Below are 19415 nucleotides of genomic sequence, written 5' to 3'. Positions count from 1 at the left end.
CAACTACATTATCAATTTCTAATTTTATGTTTTGTCATAAAAAAAAAAAGTGTGTCATATGCATGTATATAAACAACATTATTATATTATTAAAGACATAACCCGGGATTCCTTGATGAAAAAGGTGCACAAAAAAAAAATTGAAAAAAAAAGGAAAAACAAAAAAAAGAAGAAGATATTCCATGGATTAAGTAAAAAAGATGATGCAATAATTTCCTCAACTTGCCAACTTGAGAATGTGAAATTAAAGCCTTTCAAGATAGTAAAAAGTGTGATTAGTAACTTTAAAAAAAAAAATAGACAATCTGCTATATAACATGTTAGAAATATAATGTGATATAACTTATGTAGTTATTTATATTATCGAAGTGTATAAATTCTTTAACCGTAAATATCTTTTGTAAAACACACTCACTAGGCATGCATAAGCTTATAGAAGTTTTGTCTCTGGACAGACGACATTCTATAAAAAGTTGTCTTGTGAAATTAGTTTTTCCTAGTAAAATTAGGCCAAAATCGAGAGTAGTTTAATTAACATTTTTTCATTAAATGAACAGTAGAAGTAAAAGTTGAAGTTTATGAATTTGAGAGGTGAATATTAATGGTTACGCTATAGTAAAGGTGAATAGCCCTTAAGCCTAGCCAATTTAGTGGCGTAGTTAAAAATTTTATGAAGGGTATCTAAGAATTAGGTAAAAAGAATAATTTGACAATAGGTGCACTAAAATTTTGAAATCGAACTATGTAACATTAACTATTAAATTTTTTCAATGAAAAATATACTAAATTTCTTAAAATCAAACCACGTAAGATTTAACTTCAATTTTCATATTTATTTAAATAGGAAGTGAACGAAAAAGAAAAAGAGAGAGAAAATTCAATTTATGATGAAATCACATTTATACTTCAAGATTTCACCAAACTTTGGCTACTTAACAACAAGATATGAAAAATAAAGAGTAAAATTAAACGAGTTTTTCTAAAAGAAAATTCTATATAGAGCATTTTTCACTTTTAGTAGCGGTATAGAAAAAAAATTAGAATTTCCTAATTAAATTTAAATTAAATATTTACTTTTAAATTTTATTGAAAAAAATGATTAAATTTAATGTAATTGAGACTTGAATTTATGGGTGCGGGCATTTTGCAACGCGTTGGGCCAAGATACCGCCAGGATAGGAGACTTTAGTGTGTTTAAGAGTGTCCATAATGTGTTATTTAATCATGTAAGGTGTAATTTTACTTATATAAACGATGTGATCTTCCGACGAAGAATGTCCAATTGGACATCCTGAATATAGTGTACCTCCACCCTTGCTAGCTATTTAAGAAATGAGTGATCTATATATGATTTGAACTGTTCCTATCATTTAAATTAACTTTTCGTGTTGAGTTAGATTCGATATTGAACCTGTCTTCCATATGTTTCATTTATTTATTTTATTTTTCATTTAACTTAATTCCAAACTACCAATTAGCTTTTACATATATTTCCACAACTTAAAGTACACAAGTATATCTTCTATTTGATTTAACCAATTAAAGTCAAGTCGGCATAGTTGAAGTGACATTTATACCAAATTCTTTATTACAAAAAAAATAACACCTTTTTTTGCATGAAGACAACTACGTTAGTTGACAAATCAAGCAACAAAATTAATCCCACAAAATATATATATATATATATATGAACAAAAATACCCTATTTGGTAGAGTGGTTGGAGCAGTTACAATAAGAATGTCCTTACCTCATTGTGGATAATAATCAATATTTTTTTTAAGAAAAAAAAAATCTCAATTATTTAACCATAATAAATTAATTAAATTACCTTTATCTAATCCACATATCCCTTCTTATATTTCCCATCAACTTCTCCATCTTTTTTTTCATCAAACCAAATCATGACTAAAGACTCAAAATCTTGGAGACCTTTTACAGCTAATTGTTGTTCAGCTGATGATCAAACAATATTTGGTAATTTTAGTAGGTGCAAAACCTCGAAATCCGATTTTTCGAAGAATAATATAGGTCCATTACCATCGTTTCGTAGGTTATCATTTTCGGATTTGAGCAGATCCTCGTCAACTCGAATTAACGAGGATCTTGCTCAAACATTTGGACCTGACTTGTTTGATTTCCAGGTGAGTGAATTACGCGCGATAACGCAGAATTTTTCGACTAATTATTTGCTCGGAGAAGGTGGATTTGGGACGGTACATAAAGGGTATGTTGATGAGAATTTGAGGAGTAGTTTGAAATCTCAAGCTGTTGCTGTGAAGCTTCTTAATATTGAAGGACTTCAAGGTCATAGGGAATGGCTGGTAATTATTAATATCTATTATATTTCTCTTTTAGTAACTTTTATTATTATCCCGAGCGTGATAAAATTTGTTCATAAAAATATAATTTGTTTAATTTTAAGTGAGTTATTGACTCCCTCTGTTTTGACTTGCCAAGTTCAAATTATTCTAAGATGGGAGTTGATATATTATCCATATTGATACTTGAGATCAAACTATGTTTAAAATGTTTTTTAATGATATGTTACATATTATTATAAAAAATAATAATTTGTTAGGTAATTAAAACATTATGAAAGAACAAAGAGAGAAACTAAATTGTACATACTACATTAAAAATGATTATTAACGATACTTAATTTGCAATTATCATTAAATATATATTTTTAATAATAAATAATATTTTTTATATATGTCCTTAAAATCTTTAGTAATATTAATTCTAATAACAGTTTGTCCTATTGATGTCAATTGTATTTTTTTTTTGGACTATGAAGGGACAGGATATTAATTGTTTTATGAGCTATATGAAGAGACAAGAGCTCCTTTTTAAATAAATAAATTAATTAAATCCTTGACTTACAGAGCATAAGCTTGGACTTGAAAAAAAATAAAATAATAAAAATTGGACTTGGCAGTTCTATTGTGCCCCACGTTCTTTTAAATTCTTTGACGTTTTCTTTGTTTTTTTTCCTTTTTTGTGTTTACACATTTTTTCTTCATGAAAATCTTCATAATTATTGGGTCCCAAAACTTAATAGGGCTGAATAACAATATAGAAATCTTTTGTTTATTCCATGTTTTTTTATTATGTTAGCCTTTATTTTTTGTCTCGTATTATTTATTCCAAGATTAGTAAAATAATTAAAAGTGATATAATAAAATTATCACTCTTGTTAAGTGAAAGATGAACGGACTGAGTAATATATAATATTTTTCGATTGTTTAACAGTTATTTGTGGTTGATATATAGGCGGAAGTAATATTTCTAGGGCAGCTAAGGCACAAAAACTTGGTAAGATTGATTGGTTATTGTTGCGAGGATGAAGAGCGCCTTCTTGTTTATGAATTCATGCCTAAAGGCAGTCTTGAGAATCATCTCTTTAAAAGTAAGTTCGTTCTTATCAAGACTAAAGTAACTGAATTAGGTGTAATTTTCTCGAAAAATACAAAAGAATGAAAGGTCAAATTTCAAGAAATTACAAATTTTTTGAAATATAATAACTTGCATAAAACTTTCAGGGTTATCGATGTCATTGCCATGGGGTACAAGATTGAAGATAGCAATAGGAGCAGCCAAAGGCCTTGCTTTCTTGCATGGAGCTGAAAAACCAGTGATTTATCGTGACTTCAAAACCTCCAACATATTGCTTGATTCTGTATGTATTCTTAAGAAAAAAATGTATTTCAAATATTAGTCAATATGATTAGTGTATTATAATCAATATACACTTTTATTTTCAGGACTTTACTGCAAAATTATCAGATTTTGGGCTTGCACATATGGGCCCAGAAGGATCAAACACTCATGTTACTACTAGAGTAATGGGCACTTATGGATATGCAGCCCCTGAATATGTTAACACAGGTACACTTCGTTGCTCTTTTAACTTATACCCCTCATAACGAAAAATCAATCGCAGGTGCCACAAATTTTGTATCAAAATATCCCTAAGTTGTTTAGAGAAAAATAATAGTCATCGCTATGATGTTTATACCAAATAAAAAAAAATTGTCCATATCTAAGTGTTAGAACAAATTAAAGTGAGATTGCATTGGTCCTTCTCTCAACCATAATTAAGCAACTAAAATAGTTTATATATTATATTTATTTGCTTGGTGTAAACAATTTGTTCATGTTCCACTTGTGATGTAGGACATCTTACAACGAGAAGTGACATATATAGCTTTGGAGTAGTTTTACTAGAACTACTAACAGGAAGAAGAGCAATGGACAAAACAAGGCCCAAAAATGAACAAAACTTGGTGGATTGGACCAGGCCTTACTTGTCAAGTAGTAGAAGATTGCGTTGTATAATGGACCCAAGATTTGGTGGACAATATTCAGTTAAAGGTGCAAAAGAAATGGCCCATTTAGCTTCACTATGCACAAGTTTGAACCCAAAAGATAGGCCCAAAATGCCAGCCATTATTGAAACATTAGAAGCCATTCAACCATTAAGAGACATGGCTGTGGCTTGTGGACAATGGCCACCTTCACCAAAATCAAGCAATAAGTATGTTGTTTATGCACCAAAAGGAAACAAGGATAGCAAAATTGTGGTGATTAAGAATCCAAGGATGGGTGTCAATAGTAAGAGCAAGTAAATGTATGTATGTATGATGAAAGATTGTGCTTGAAATAATTATATAATATCTATATCTATAATTATATATATATATATATATATATATATATATATGAATATTGTATTTAAAGTATGGAGTTAAGGTGAGATCTAAATGTTTGTAGATAAATGAAAGTTACCACCATAAGGTTTTATGTAACATTATAACTTCCTTTTAGCAATGTGATAGTTTTGGAGGCATTTTGATGCACTCATTTCTATTTTTTACATGGATTAAGATTATGTTACGACGTTTACATCATAGGATAATAATTTATCTTGATTCAGTAGTAAAAATACATATTATGTATTCATCGACACATGGAAACTAAATTAAAATAATAAATTTTTCTTCAAAAAAACTTTGAAAGTAACCTTAAAGATTATTTAATTGGGTTATATACACTAAAATTTTTTATCTAAATTTTTTTAACATAAGTCTTTCGAGTCGTCTAATATGGAAAACCCTTTTGTAGGGAGCGTTTTTTCTTGAATAGAGCCCTATGCAGCGGAAATCCATAATAGTTAGACTCTAATATAAGTACCAACACCATATAAAAAATTCCAAAATAAAAAAGGTTTTTCATGCCTACGTGGACCACTTTGCTTTTAAAGCTCATGTGGACCAAACCAAGATTAAAGGTTCAACAAAGACATGTGTCAACTCCACTATTTCCTCTTCTTTCTCTTTTTACATTGCGTACAAAGTTATAATTTTCAATTTATATCGAATATATTCATATCATCAAAAAAATATTAAGAACAAGTCTAAATTACACTTTTTGAAAGCTTGCGCTAACTTTAGGCTGATTATAGCTTAAATCGACCAATACAAAAACATTTTAAAGCATTATAAAAATAACGTTTATGTATTTGGTTTATTTTAGCATAATAATGATTTCAATAAAAAAATTTCTATTCATTTATTTTGATGTAAACTATAAAGTATAAGAGAACAAATAAAGAAGAATTTTAAGTTAGAATTATAATCCGTTATTAGGCCAAGCTATTCTGTCCATATAATTCAAGCTAAAATCATGCTAATTATAACAAAATTAATTTATTAATTTAATTCATTTTAATCTGCTCATATATAATTTCATCCACCTATATAACACCCTTAATCCCTTTTAAAATATATTATCTCTCTTATTTGTGCTTCTACTCGATACACATATCGTCCAATAAAAGATAAAGCTGTTTTTCTGACCACGCAATTAATATAAAACTGAAAATTTAAGCATAAAAATGGTGCTTATAGAAGTAGCAAAGGCACTCTAGTGCTAACTGCTTAATTAAAGGTCAAGAAATAAAAGCCATCAATTAAACTTAAAAGAAGACAGTCAACCAAAAATTATAATAATTAAGACTTGAAAAATATACATGTAAATATATTTCAATAAAATAAGTACATCACAAAATACTTTCTACAAAATAGACTCTAAATTAAAAACGTCAAAATTCAATGTCCAAATGCGTCTAATTTGCAAGTTTGCTTAAGTTGAATGGTTGACTTTTATACAAAAAGAAAATAAAAAAAAAACTTATACATCACTCCCTCTTTATGTTAGATATTTCCACAAAGTAAAGCATTTTATAAAGCAACATCCTTTTATTAAATGTTAATGCATTTGTGCCTTTAGTAATTAGTTAGTCAAATTAGTTAATTATAGGAGCTATATATATGAATTACATTTGTGGAATGATTTCCCACTATTAGTAATGCCAAAAATGATTATTATTTAGTTTTTTACAAAATTATTCATGAATCATGCTACATATTTTTCTTATCATTATAAAAAAACAAAACAAATTGTTTTATCGAAAGTATGCCTACTTTTAAACAAACTTATAATCCCTTTCTATAAATATAATAAAAATAATAGAAATATAAATTAGTACGATATGCAAGTTAAGTGTAGAGTAATTAACTCAAGTACAAAATGTTTACTAAAAAGAATCTCGCAGCTCACATGTGCCAAGAAAGCAACAACATCGTTACTAATGGTCATTTCACGAATGTTTAATTGCATAAACAAACATTTATTTAACCATTAAGATAAAATAGAAAAAGTTTGTTCTCTTTACTAACTTAACTTTTAAATAAGACGATCAGATAAATTAACATGATATCCAAGCAAGTAGAGAGTCTTGAGTCTTAGGATGGTAAAATCCAAGTTCAATTGCTTACCTTTTGATATTTTTTCATGATAACGTAAAAATATATAACTATTTTATATAAAAATATTTTTGTTTATTTAATCTCATCACGCCCCTAACATGCGATTCTAATTTTTTTTTCTCATGGGGCAGCACATGAAAAGTCTTTTTTTATTATTAGGGTGACGTCCACCTAAAATTCATTCATAAGTTTAAGAATAATTTTAGGCCCTTTCACATGAAACTTATTCACTAACTATATATTATGTCCAACTTTTTGATTTTCTTGCATTATGCGTGAGGAACGCACTAAAAAGCAAGCAAAAGGCCAACTCAACAATCCAATGTGCACTTGCTTAAGTGCGTGCATATGTGCCAAACTTTCCCACTTTCCTTAGCATATCAACTTTGAAAAAGTCCCTTTTATTATACAAAATTAAATTAAAGTCATATCTATATATTTCTATACACCCCCTTTTGTTTTTTTTTTCAAACCTCAAACATAATGGCATTCAACAAGTCAAAAAAAACTCTTTTTTCTCCTACCGCCTTCTTTTTCATTGTGCTTTTTACCATTCCAATTCTTCTACTCCTCCATACCCCTACTAACTCCATTTGCACCACCACTTCTTCCAAAATCAAGTCATGGTCCGGTGATCTACGCGATGCTGAGTTTTCATGGAACCGTTTGAAGTTCAATGATAAGAATCCTCCATTGAAAACTCTAAAAATCGCGGTCTTTTCAAGGAAATGGCCTATGAGTGCTACCCCCGGAGGCATGGAACGTCATGCCTATACGTTGCATATGGCTATGGCAAGTCGTGGTCATCAAGTACATGTCTTTACCTCACCTCCTATGGAGCATGTTACTCCAACTACATCACATATGATTGATGATTCTTCACAAAGTTCACCAATTATTCATTGGAATGAAGGCGTGACAGGGAGATGGGGTTACAAAAAGGCATGGGAAAACTATCAAGAGGAAAATGAGAGAGAGCCTTTCGATGTAATTCACTCAGAAAGTGTGGCATTGCCTCATCATCTAGCTCTTAGCCTTCCAAATCTCGTGGTATCATGGCATGGAATAGCTCTAGAGGGTGTACAATCAAGCATATTCCAAGATTTAGCTAGAAACCCTAACGAGCCTATGCTCTCGACTTTCAACCAAAGTCTACAAGGCGTGATACCAAAGGTGCTAGATGAAATTAGATTTTTTCATAACTATGCACATCATGTAGCTATAAGTGATAGTTGTGGAGAAATGCTTAGAGATGTGTACCAAATCCCAAGAAGAAGAGTCCATGTAATTGTCAATGGTGTAGATGAAAAAGATTTTTGTGAAGATTCAAGATTAGGTCATGATTTTGGGTCCAAAATAGGTTTACCACAAAATGCAAGCATAGTACTTGGTGTAGCTGGAAGATTAGTAAAAGATAAAGGACACCCTTTACTTCATGAAGCATTTTCACAACTCAAAGAAAAATACCCTAATGTTTATTTAATAGTAGCTGGCTCTGGACCTTGGTTACAAAGATACAAAGATTTAGGACCTCAAGTTATAGTTTTAGGTTCAATGAGTCCATCTGAATTAAAAGCATTTTATAACTCAATAGACATATTTGTGAATCCAACACTTAGACCTCAAGGACTTGATCTTACATTAATGGAAGCAATGATGAGTGGGAAACCAATTCTGGCTTCACGGTTTCCCAGTATAAAAGGAACACTTGTTGTGAATGATGACTATGGATTTATGTTTACACCAAATGTGGAGTCATTGGTTGAAGCACTTGAAAGAGTAGTTGAAGAAGGAAGAGGGAAATTAGCAAGAAGAGGTAAGGCTTGTAGGGAGTATGCATCTTCTATGTTCACGGCAAAGAAAATGGCTTTGGCTTATGAAAGATTGTTCCTTTGCGTAAAGAATGAAACATTTTGCACCTACGATTAATATATTAGTAGTATTTTTTGTGGAAACATTTGATGTTATTTGGTACTACTTTGGGGAGATTAGATTCTTGATAGGTATATTATATATATATATATATGAGAAGTGTTCAAGTTGTATGTACTGTTATTGAAATCTACACAATCATGATACTTGTGAGGTTAATATTGGTAATTTTTTTATTATTAGTATAGTAAAATAATAGTTGGTTGGTAGGTCAAAATTATTGCACTAGCAAGTCAAATATACAAAAGATATACACTATTTTGAATTACAAATGTATATTGTATGTATATTATACAATAAAAAATATATATATATATGTACACAAATTATCTGCTATCATTTTGATGGGCGGCTATTCAATGAAGTTTTTTTTGTCACAATCCAATTTAGGACGATGACCAACTTAGGAGCTAGTGCTCTAAGGACACCTATTCAATTTTAATGAGTTATGACTTTTTTGATGAATGTTGTGATTTTTCTAATAAGGCATATTAAATATTTTTTTATATTATATTTAGTTAGCTAGAAATAAAGGAATTTTCGTATACGAAATTTGAGGTACCTCAGTATTCTGCTGAAGGAAATCGTTTTATCATGAACACTTCTCATTTCATACAAAATTTAGCAGCTACTAACAATCATTCCAACAAACTTATCCTACGATTTTGCTCGAATCGCTCATAAGCAGGTCGAGTTCTTAAGAACAACAAGACACTTGAAACAAGTCCTACTATGGCAAGACAACCCCACCAAATAAAAGTTGTAAAATAGCATTTTCTCCCCATACAAACTACTGAATCATTAACCATCTGTATTGAAAAAGCAGCAGCATTATTGTCATAAATAAGAGCAGCAAGGAAACCATAGACAAGTGATCCAATTGGGATATTTGTGATGAGAATGTTGTGGTTTACTCCAACACTATTTGGTCCAAATAGTTCTGATGTTATTGACACTGCTGCAGCGAATATGAATCCTGAACTCAACCCAATTAGAGCCGTTCCTGCTTGAAGTGCTGCTTCATTTCCACTCGCTGCTACTATGAAAAATGCTATTGGTGTTGGAACTAATGCTATTGCTAGCCATCCTGTTCTCGCGAAATAAAACTTCCTGCAAAAATTATTCCTTCATTTTTTAATTTTTGCAACTCAAATTATTATTCATGACGTAGAGTCAGTTGGTTCAAAATGTCACTGCGTTCCTTCGTTCCCTACCCTTTGATACAAACTATGAAAAACAGATTAAAAGTGATGTCTTAAACTTACAATCTGATGAAATCTGGAGCTGCAGAGAGCAAACGACCAAAGAAGGAGAAGGAGGAGTACAATGTAATGAGTGTAGAAGTCATTGAACTATGTCCAAGTGATTGTGCAATTTGTCCAAGATTGTTACTATACACAAGCCCAATGGTTCCTCCACAAAAGTAAGCTAAATAGTATAACCAAAAATCCACTCTTTTAACCAACTTTCCCGCCTTATGTTCTTCTCCAAGCATAAACAATTGATCCTCCCCAATCATTTTCCCACAACATCCTTCTCCACTACTCCCAATAAACCTTAATGTAACATCGCCATAAGACGTTACATTAATCTGGCTATTCTCGCGACTAATGAACTCTCTATGAAATTCAAGATCGTCATCATCTACTAGAAGGAAGCCTGAACCTTGAAGAGTGAAACTAGAGAAAACCTTACGTTGAAACCAATCGCGTGCATAAATAATCCCAGGAATGCCTAATGGTAGGACTAGTAATAAAATGGCACCACCAAAAATGACACGAGCTGTTGATATGTCATTTGAATGTACAAAGAGGAGATAGAAGCCAGTAATCATTGCAAGGGAATTTAGCAGGACGAATATGAGTTGTTCGTGTTTGATGGAATCAGAAGGCAGGGGATCGACAGGGGGTTGTCGAAGAATTGGGATGAGTGATGCAATTGATGTGAAGAGAGGAATGAAAGCATTAAGAAGAAGGTAAATGTGAGTTGAAGAAGGGTTTGATGAAATTGCAGCGAGGTTGTATAAGGCTGCACTAACTCCATTGAAACTTACAGTAAGTGCAAGTGCTAAGGGTCTGTTAGAAGGGAAATTTTTTATGCACAGAACAAAACAGACTGTGTTGAACCATGTGATGCTGCTTCCAGCTAACAAGCATAGGAAAAATACCTGCAATGATTAATCGATAGTCGTGAATTCAAAATTCAGAGTCAGCACATTCATAATGTGTGCTATCTAATATTATAAACATTGTTTTGACATATGTAATATATAATTCGAATCAAAACAGTAGATTTGTTTGAAATCACAAAAATTGCGCTGATTAATCAAAGGAGGGTGAGCGATTGACAAACATTTAAAAAAATAATACAGGATAAAACCAAGATCAAATATACTACTTATTTTTTTTCGTTAAATTTAGAATGATTTATCTAATTTTTCCTCGAAGAAAAATTATTTTGGTTGTTACGATTATTAAGTGCTAACGGTTTGAAATGGACAGCAATTGATGTACGATATGGAAAATTCTGGAATTCACGGACCAAAGGAAATGGATATTGGATGTAGAGTAAGAATTTTCATTAAAATATTCGAAATATAAAACAATAATTATTAGAAGAAATTGAAATTCACGAACTGAAGAATAAAGATATGGAGCCAAAAATTTTATTAAAATAATAGAAATATAAACTAGTAACCATATGAAAGAAAATGGAATTCAAACATTTGTACATAAAAAAAAAATGTTTAACTACGATACTTTTTCTACACCACTATATGATTTTCTTTTTTTTCTATTCGATCTAAAAAAAATGACATATTATTATATTAACTAACAATTTAATTTTAAAATATTCTTTAAATAATAATTTACAGTCATAAATATATATCACTTATTTTACACAATAAATTTAATACTGACATGAATAATGGAAAATCCTATAAAAAATAAATATATTTTTCAATTAAATTTTAAATGAAGATAAACTAATTCATAAAATTTATCGACACAAAATATAACCCAGCTAATAAAAGGACAAGTGTCTCTTTTCTCCGGTTACTAACAAAACGCTAGGATTTTATTTTAGTAGTACATTAATTTGGACCACTGTGATCTGGTGTATATATACCAGACTTATTCGAAGACACTACATCACAGTCACTAATATTTATGTGGACTTAAATATTTTATATTTATTATTTATAATACATAATTTTTACTTTTTGATAGACAGCTTAAAGTGAATTCAAAAGACTAAAAAATTAAGCTTACTAGTGGTATATAACCTTTGTTATGATTAAAAAAAAAAAAGATAGCATAATTCATGCTTTTTTAACACTAGTAATAAAAAAAGGATAAAAGAAAAAGAAAAGCAACCATAAAGATATATTAGAATGTTCTGTATACTTCTGGTATTTATTCATTTATTTATTTAGAAAAAGGGTTTGGCTATTAAATGATTTGTATTTTGACCTTTTGCGGATTAAAATAAATATTTAATTGCTAAAGTAGACACTATTTATTTAAAAATAATAAGCCCAACACAATGAATTTATTTGAAACACGTACCACTAACGTTAGTATAGATAATTATATGAATTTAGAACTAAAACGCGATTAATTAGACCGCTAAAAGCCTAAAAATATCATCATAAAAAAACAATAACTCACTAGTCACTACTACTACAAAATGAAAATAGAAAAAAATAATCTTAATTTTACACAAGTGCACACTAACACTATATTTAATTAATATTAGCATCATATATATATTATATATACATATACGTCCTTTTAACTTTGTTTCAATAATTTTAGTTGTGGACAAATAAATGCTTAAATTTGTATAAATTAAACAAAAATATAAATATTACGTGAAGTAATATACGTAGAACTCAAATTGTCATATAGAACATTATGTATGTTTATTTGTTTAATTTTATATCCATTTAAATGACTATTTTTATACTTAAATTTTTTTAAAATATAAATACAAATTGAAACCAAATTATACGTTCTAAAAAAGATAAAAGAAAGAATAATACTAACCACAAAATAAGGCAATGAAACGTAGTGAAGAATGATAAGCCATTGAATTCCATAACCAAACAACCCCATAAAAGCAGCTACAAACATGACGGACCACAACGGCATATACATCAGCGCTAATCCCGATGACCACCCCAACGCTTTTCCGAGATCGGACGCCGTCGCCAGGTAGTTCAACTGAACCTGTGAAATTCCCAAAACACCCTTCAACTCCGACGAGTAAGCTGAAAAGTCGAAATTCGTTCCGGTGAACGCTTGAATCCAGATTGTCGCAACCAAAATAATCCATTTTCGCGATTCATATTCTGTCATATTAATCACAAATGCTCGATTTAAATCTAAGATTTTTAGCAAAATAACTTTATTTTGCCTTGTGTTTTGGAGTTTACGTACGTGGCCTAATTTATATGCGCTCGTTAATTACTATTCCAGATGGAGAAAAAACAACTAGTCCCCTATTGGCTTTATTTGACCGTGATAGAAAATGAAGACATGGGACCTAATTGGCTTATTTGTTTTTATATTTATATTCATCAGTCCTGAAATGTAATTCTAGAATTAATCTTTGGTTGACGTTGTGGTGATGTAATTAGAGAGTAACTCCTCTATTTATTTTATATACTTTTTAAATTTGAGATTTCGGATTTAAAATTTTTAAATATTAAAAGTGCGTATAATATAAAGTTGATATATTGTGTATATAACATAAATATAAGTGTGTAATGTTGTGTATCGTGTGTGTATATATATTGTTGTAATTTCTTTTTATTTGAATCGTTACTTATTGATTAGCGAAATTCGAGATTTATAGTCTAGAAAGGCTGTCTACTGAATAAATAAAAATAAGGAATTCAAGTCTTAGAATTAGGTAAAGTCAAATTCAAAGTTAGTTGATAAATTTTACATATTGTTTACACGAGGAGTAGGGTAAGTTTTTGTTGTGTGCCTCCTTTATGTTATTTAAGGTGATTGCATCACCGTTGTTGTATTTGAGGCATTGGTTTTGGCCTTCTTTTTTTTTTCTACGTGAATATAATATTGCTTAAATTTGTGACTTCTATAAATAAGATGTGTAGCAATCTTTTATTAAAATTAAAATCTATCAATAGGAATAAATATAAGTAAGGTAAACTAAATTTCACCTTACTAATTTTTCAAATAATTACTTCGTTGACTAATTGAGAAAAAATAATTTTCGGAAAAAAATTAGGCACAATCCTAAGAAGAAAGCGATAATTTGGAAAATTAGTATAGGAAAAAAAAAACTAATTAAACAGAGTTCAAGCCATCGACGTGTTGTTATGTTTTATTGCCTTTTAATTTATCTCTTAGCTTTTTCTTATTTATTAGGGGAAGTTTGTCTCTCTTAAATAAGTATTTATAGTATTTTCCATTAATTTGCCAAATGAGTGAGTTATTAGAATTATTTTTTCAATCTTCAAATAGAATTTATGTTCAAATGCATTCATGGCTTTCAAGGTTAGTGAGATCACATATTTAGACCTCTTTATTTATTGGGATAATAGCAGAGATCTTCCTCAAGGTTTCGCTCTATAACACTCATGGTTTATGATATTAGGTCTATCTCCCTCACTGTACCAAAGGTTATGGATTAATTTCTCCCAAGATGAAATGGATTAAACCTGTTAAAGAAATAGCGGTACCTCAAACTTCTTTAACTTCAATGAACTTAAGAACATCAACAAGTCACACAGACTCAGTCAATCGACACTTTGATTTTATTTGAGAGAAAAATAAATGCAGAGGAAGAAAAATTTTCAGTGTTTTAAAAATCGAAAATTGACTTCCTTTTATAGCCATTTTCAGCAAGAAACGTGTCTGTTCAGAGAAATCTGTTCAGACCAGTTTATTCCAGAAAGTTGTGTCTTTTGGAAAAAATAACAACTTTTCGAAAAAATGTGTCTGTTAGGAAAATAACTACTTTTTGAAAAGTAATGACTTTTCGGAATGTTACCGTTACCCGCAAATTTATAAGAAATAATATTAACAGGAGGATTTATTTGATTTAACAAAAACTGATTAAATAAATTTTGTCCAAAAAATTTATCAATCAATCACATCATTATTCAAATCCAAAGCCGAGCCGAGCGACGACGATGGCGCGAGGGGGCATCTTCTTATCTCTTTAAGAAGTAATGGAAGTGTTTCCTTCTATAAGGACAACAATTTCCATTTCTTTTGCCGATATGGGAGAAATGACTTTTCATTTGCACTTTGCAAATCACTTTTCATTTTCCCTCCAAAGTAATTCCATTTCTTTTAAAGTTCAGTTTTTTCTTTCTGCAATTCCATTAGACTGAGGAGTGTAGGGAGCAGTAGTTTGATGGATTATTCCATTTTCTAAACATAAATCTGCAAATGGAGATTCATATTCTCCACCTCTATCACTTCTGATCATTTTGATCTTTTTATCTAACTGATTTTCAACTTCAGTTTTATATTGTCTAAATGCATTTATTGCTTCATCCTTACTATTTAGCAAATAGACATAATAATATCTAGTGCAATCGTCAATAAAAGTAATGAAATACTTTTTCCCACCACGTGATGGTATTGACTTCATGTCACAAATATCAGTGTGAATCAATTTTAAAGGATCTGAATTCTTTTCAACAGATATATAAGAATGCTTAGCATACTTAGATTCAACACAAATTTGACATTTTGATTTATTGCACTCAAATTTTGGCAAAATATTTAAGTTAATCAGTTTTCGCAAGGTTATGTTATTAACGTGTCCCAAACGTTCATGTCATAAACATTTAGACTCAAGCAAGTAAGAAGAAGCAAAATCTTTATTCATATCAACTGCAATTACATTGAGTTTGAAAAGGCCATCCATCACTAAGGTAGCCTTTTCCAACATACATATCATTTTTGCTTACTACTACTTTATCATAAACAAATACACATTTAAATCCATTCTTGGTTAGAACTGAAATTGAAACAAAATTCTTTCTCAATTCTGGAACATATGAGACCCTATTTAAAGTCACCACCTTGCCTGATGTCATTTTTAATATAACTTTGCCAGTTCCTTCCACCTTTGCAACTGTGGAATTTGCCATAAACAATTTTTCATCTGTAAGTGCTGGAGTAAATGATGAAAATAATTCTTTGTTGGCACAAACATGACATGAGGCACCAGAATCTATCCACCATTCTCTTGGATTTCCAACCAAGTTACATTCTGAAAGCATTGTACAGAGATCGTCCATTTCTCCTTTGGATTCAGCCAAGTTTGCTTGATCCTTCTTTTTCTTGTCCTTCTTAGGACCCCGGCATTTAGCCCTATGACCATGTTTACCACAATTAAAGCAGTTTCCATTGAATTTCTTCTTAGGAGGATTGCTTTTTGGACCAGATGCTTTCTTTCTTTTCTTTAATTTTGTAGAATCTTCTTCAACAAAATTTACTCCAGATATTGCTGAATTACCACGTGACCTCTTTTCTGCAGCCTTATCATCCTCTTCGATTCTCAACCTTACTATGAGATCTTCAACAGTCATCTCTTTGCGTTTGTGTTTCAAGTAGTTTTTAAAGTCCTTCCACGATGGAGATAACTTTTCAATAATTGCAGCCACTTGAAAAGCATCATTCACAATCAATCCTACATTAAATGTTATGTGAGTATTAAGGGAAAACTTAATATTTCTAACATAGGCATTAAATAAATTTATACCTTCAGCAAGGAGATCATGAATTATGACCTGCAATTCTTGAACATGGGTGACGACAGTCTTACTATCTATCATCTTAAAGTCCAGAAATTTTGCCACAATGAATTTCTCATTGATGAACTTCTGCAGACTCAACGTAGTGAGATAGAAGAACATCTTTTGCTGCCATCTCTTAAAGTCGACTCCAGAAAACTTTGCAGGTTTCTCAGCCGGTGCTAAGGCAGCATTTGAACGATTATGTGCAACCATTGTTGTTGCAGCACTTATTGTTTCAGCATTTGTTTGACTTGAATTAGTCATTTTTTTGTCACAAATGGCAGATAAATTAAGTATTTGAAATACTAACAGTAAATAACAAATCTTTACACAAACTGTTTCTGATTTAACGATAAAGTTTTTATGTTCTTTTGATCGTTAATCGAATGAATTTTAAAAATTCAAGCAGAGTAGAAAACCATAAAGGTTTTAATCTCCAGAAACCTCAAATACAGAAACTGATAACTTTCTTAAGATTGTTACTCTTACAATAACCTGTATTTATAATGTTAATGAACAGAAACAGAAATAAGATGAAGCAGAAAAAATATAAAATACAAGAATTAATCCGAGTCCACAGAAATTACTGTGTGTCCTCAAGAAATTTAATCCCCTCACTGTATCCAAGGTTATGGATTAATTTCTCCCAAGATAAAACGGATTAAACCTGTTAAAGAAATAGCGGTACCTCAAACTTCTTTAACTTCAACGAACTTAAGAACAGCAACAAGTCACACAGACTCAGTCGATTGACACTTTGATTTTGTTTGAGAGAAAAATAAATGCAGAGAAAGAAAAATTTTCAGTGTTTTAAAAATCAAAAATTGACTTCCTTTTATAGCCATTTTCAGCAAGAAACGTGTCTGTACAACTTTTCGAAAAAATGTGTCTGTTAGGAAAATAACTACTTTTTGGAAAGTAACGACACATCATTTGCCGAAGCCGAGCCGAGCGACCGACGACGACGACGGCGCGATGGGGCATTTTCTTCTTAGCTCTTTAAGAAGTAATGGAAGTGTTTCCTTCTATAAGGACAACAATTTCCATTTCTTTTGCCGATATGGGAGAAATGACTTTTCATTTGCACTTTGCAAATGACTTTTCATTTTCCCTCCAAAGTAGTTTCCTCACTTTTCATATTCTCTCTTTTCTTTTCCCATTCAAACTTGCTAAAACCCAACACTTCGTTTAGAAATATTTAACTAGAACAAAATATAACGTTCTTATCGAATTTCTCTCTTGTGAAGTTCATTTTTTTTATCTTCTATTTGAAGAAATTGTTGCCAAAAAATAATGGGTTATTGTGAGGGGAAAAATCTATGTGAATTGGTAAAGGTGAAATGGAGATGAAGAGTTAATATTGGGTGAAAATGGTGGGTTAGCTTGAATGAAGACTTTGGTCTTTGTTGGATAATAAAATACGTATTTGTGATGATTCATTTTTAAAATATTTGTTAAATGAGTTGTTTTTTATATAATAATTATAAATATGAAGAAATAAATATAAAGAAGAGTAAAATTGTCAAATCAAAATTAATTTATATTTATTTTAAATAGGTCTAAAAAATGGTTACAAGCAAATGGAAATTAAAAAGGTACACATAATATTGTAAACCACAAGAAATGTGAGTATTATAGAGTGAAACGTGAAGGGAGGTCTATGAAATTATTCTTTATTTATTTAAGAGTATATTTAAGACAACAAAAAAATAACTTTTTGTGTATATAGAATATTAATGAAGGATATACCTAAAATATTTACCCCCTTCAAAAGAAATTCCCAAATCTCTTTCTTCTATTTTCTTTACAAATTAGAAAAGCAAGAAAATAATAAATTAGGGACGTTGGAGTTTGTAATAGAACTATAATAATATTATAAATGAGAATACTTAAATAATCTTTTCGTCCAGAAATGTTTGTCGTATTGCGTTTTTCAAAAGTCAATTTGATTAATTTTAAAGGTAAATTAGATCACATTAATTCGATATTTTAAACAAAAAAATTAGATATTCCAAAACTATATGAAAAGTACTATAAATTACAATTTTTTTTCATATTAATATGATAAAAAAATACATCTTAAAATGTTAATCAAATTTTTTATAATTTAACTCAAAAAATAGAAACCATAACAATCAATACCTAACGGAGAGAATAATAAATAAATTTTTCAAAAGAAAGTTGAATGTACATAATTTGAATTAAAGTTTTTAAATTGGACTCGATCTAAATTATACCTCGGAGGCCTGATTGACAATATAATTTAACTCACGAGAATTACCATTTGAATACTCCAAATAGTGGGCTGTCTTTTTCGAATTTCAAACACCAAAACTAATAAATTTTAATATCATTATATCAACTTATCAAATTCAGCGCAACACTATATTGTATTATTTTATAAACTTTTTAAATTTTTGTGTCAGATTTTATTATTCTAACTTGATATGATATATTTTTCATTGAAGTTTACATTATTTGTATTCTTATTTCATAATATTCGCATATATCCTCTCTTTTTAGATCTCATTTGTAGAATTACATTTAACATGTTATAATTATTCAATTCATATATGTCAACTAAGAAAATAAGACCTCTTTGTGAAATTTAAAACTTTAAGCCTCCAAAATTTATTGAACGATCTATTGATGATGAACTATGTTCAAACTATTTAATACTCGCATATTTTAAAAGGCGGAAGCGTGATGCGAAGCGTTTTATGTAATTATATAAATCGGCAGAGAGTAACCATATATATATATATACACACACATCCAATTTCATTACTAAAAAAAAAATAAAAGTAAAACTTTCAATTATTAAACAAATAAATTTATTAAATAATCTATAATATGTAAAAAAGAT

General features: G+C 30.0%; 3 protein-coding genes across 3 annotated transcripts; 2 read left to right on the top strand and 1 right to left on the bottom strand.

The window, feature by feature from the left end:
- The first annotated feature begins 1707 nt into the window (after positions 1-1707).
- On the top strand, positions 1708-4877 carry LOC101262141 (probable serine/threonine-protein kinase PBL15). Its single transcript, XM_004245996.5, has 5 exons — positions 1708-2322; positions 3275-3410; positions 3544-3680; positions 3766-3889; positions 4178-4877. The coding sequence occupies exons 1-5, from the start codon at positions 1903-1905 to the stop codon at positions 4627-4629; spliced, it is 1269 nt and encodes a 422-aa protein (XP_004246044.2). The 5' UTR covers positions 1708-1902; the 3' UTR covers positions 4630-4877.
- Positions 4878-7079: 2202 nt separating this feature from the next.
- LOC101261544 (uncharacterized) lies at positions 7080-9143 on the top strand. Its single transcript, XM_004245994.5, has one exon. The coding sequence runs from the start codon at positions 7315-7317 to the stop codon at positions 8758-8760; it is 1446 nt and encodes a 481-aa protein (XP_004246042.2). The 5' UTR covers positions 7080-7314; the 3' UTR covers positions 8761-9143.
- A 207-nt stretch (positions 9144-9350) lies between these two features.
- On the bottom strand, positions 9351-13437 carry LOC101262446 (protein NUCLEAR FUSION DEFECTIVE 4). Its single transcript, XM_004245997.5, has 3 exons — positions 12813-13437; positions 10029-10930; positions 9351-9873 (listed from the first exon to the last, which is right to left on the bottom strand). The coding sequence occupies exons 1-3, from the start codon at positions 13122-13124 to the stop codon at positions 9402-9404; spliced, it is 1686 nt and encodes a 561-aa protein (XP_004246045.2). The 5' UTR covers positions 13125-13437; the 3' UTR covers positions 9351-9401.
- Between the last annotated feature and the right edge of the window lie 5978 nt (positions 13438-19415).

This window comes from Solanum lycopersicum, chromosome 8, assembly GCF_036512215.1.
Source record: "Solanum lycopersicum chromosome 8, SLM_r2.1".
NCBI lineage: Eukaryota > Viridiplantae > Streptophyta > Magnoliopsida > Solanales > Solanaceae > Solanum > Solanum lycopersicum.
Note: the sequence above shows the minus strand (reverse complement) of the source record. Positions and strands in the feature narration are given on the sequence as shown.

Excerpts from the sequence above, each read along its gene's own strand:
- LOC101261544 (XM_004245994.5), top strand. The coding sequence starts at position 7,315 with ATGGCATTCAACAAGTCAAAAAAAACTCTTTTTTCTCCTACCGCCTTC.
- LOC101262141 (XM_004245996.5), top strand. The coding sequence starts at position 1,903 with ATGACTAAAGACTCAAAATCTTGGAGACCTTTTACAGCTAATTGTTGT. Across the intron at positions 3,681-3,765 it reads CCAACATATTGCTTGATTCT|GACTTTACTGCAAAATTATC; the intron begins GTATGTATTCTT and ends TTTTATTTTCAG. Across the intron at positions 3,890-4,177 it reads CCCTGAATATGTTAACACAG|GACATCTTACAACGAGAAGT; the intron begins GTACACTTCGTT and ends CTTGTGATGTAG.
- LOC101262446 (XM_004245997.5), bottom strand. The coding sequence starts at position 13,124 with ATGACAGAATATGAATCGCGAAAATGGATTATTTTGGTTGCGACAATC. Across the intron at positions 10,931-12,812 it reads TTTCATTGCCTTATTTTGTG|GTATTTTTCCTATGCTTGTT; the intron begins GTTAGTATTATT and ends TAATCATTGCAG. Across the intron at positions 9,874-10,028 it reads GCTCCAGATTTCATCAGATT|GAAGTTTTATTTCGCGAGAA; the intron begins GTAAGTTTAAGA and ends TAATTTTTGCAG.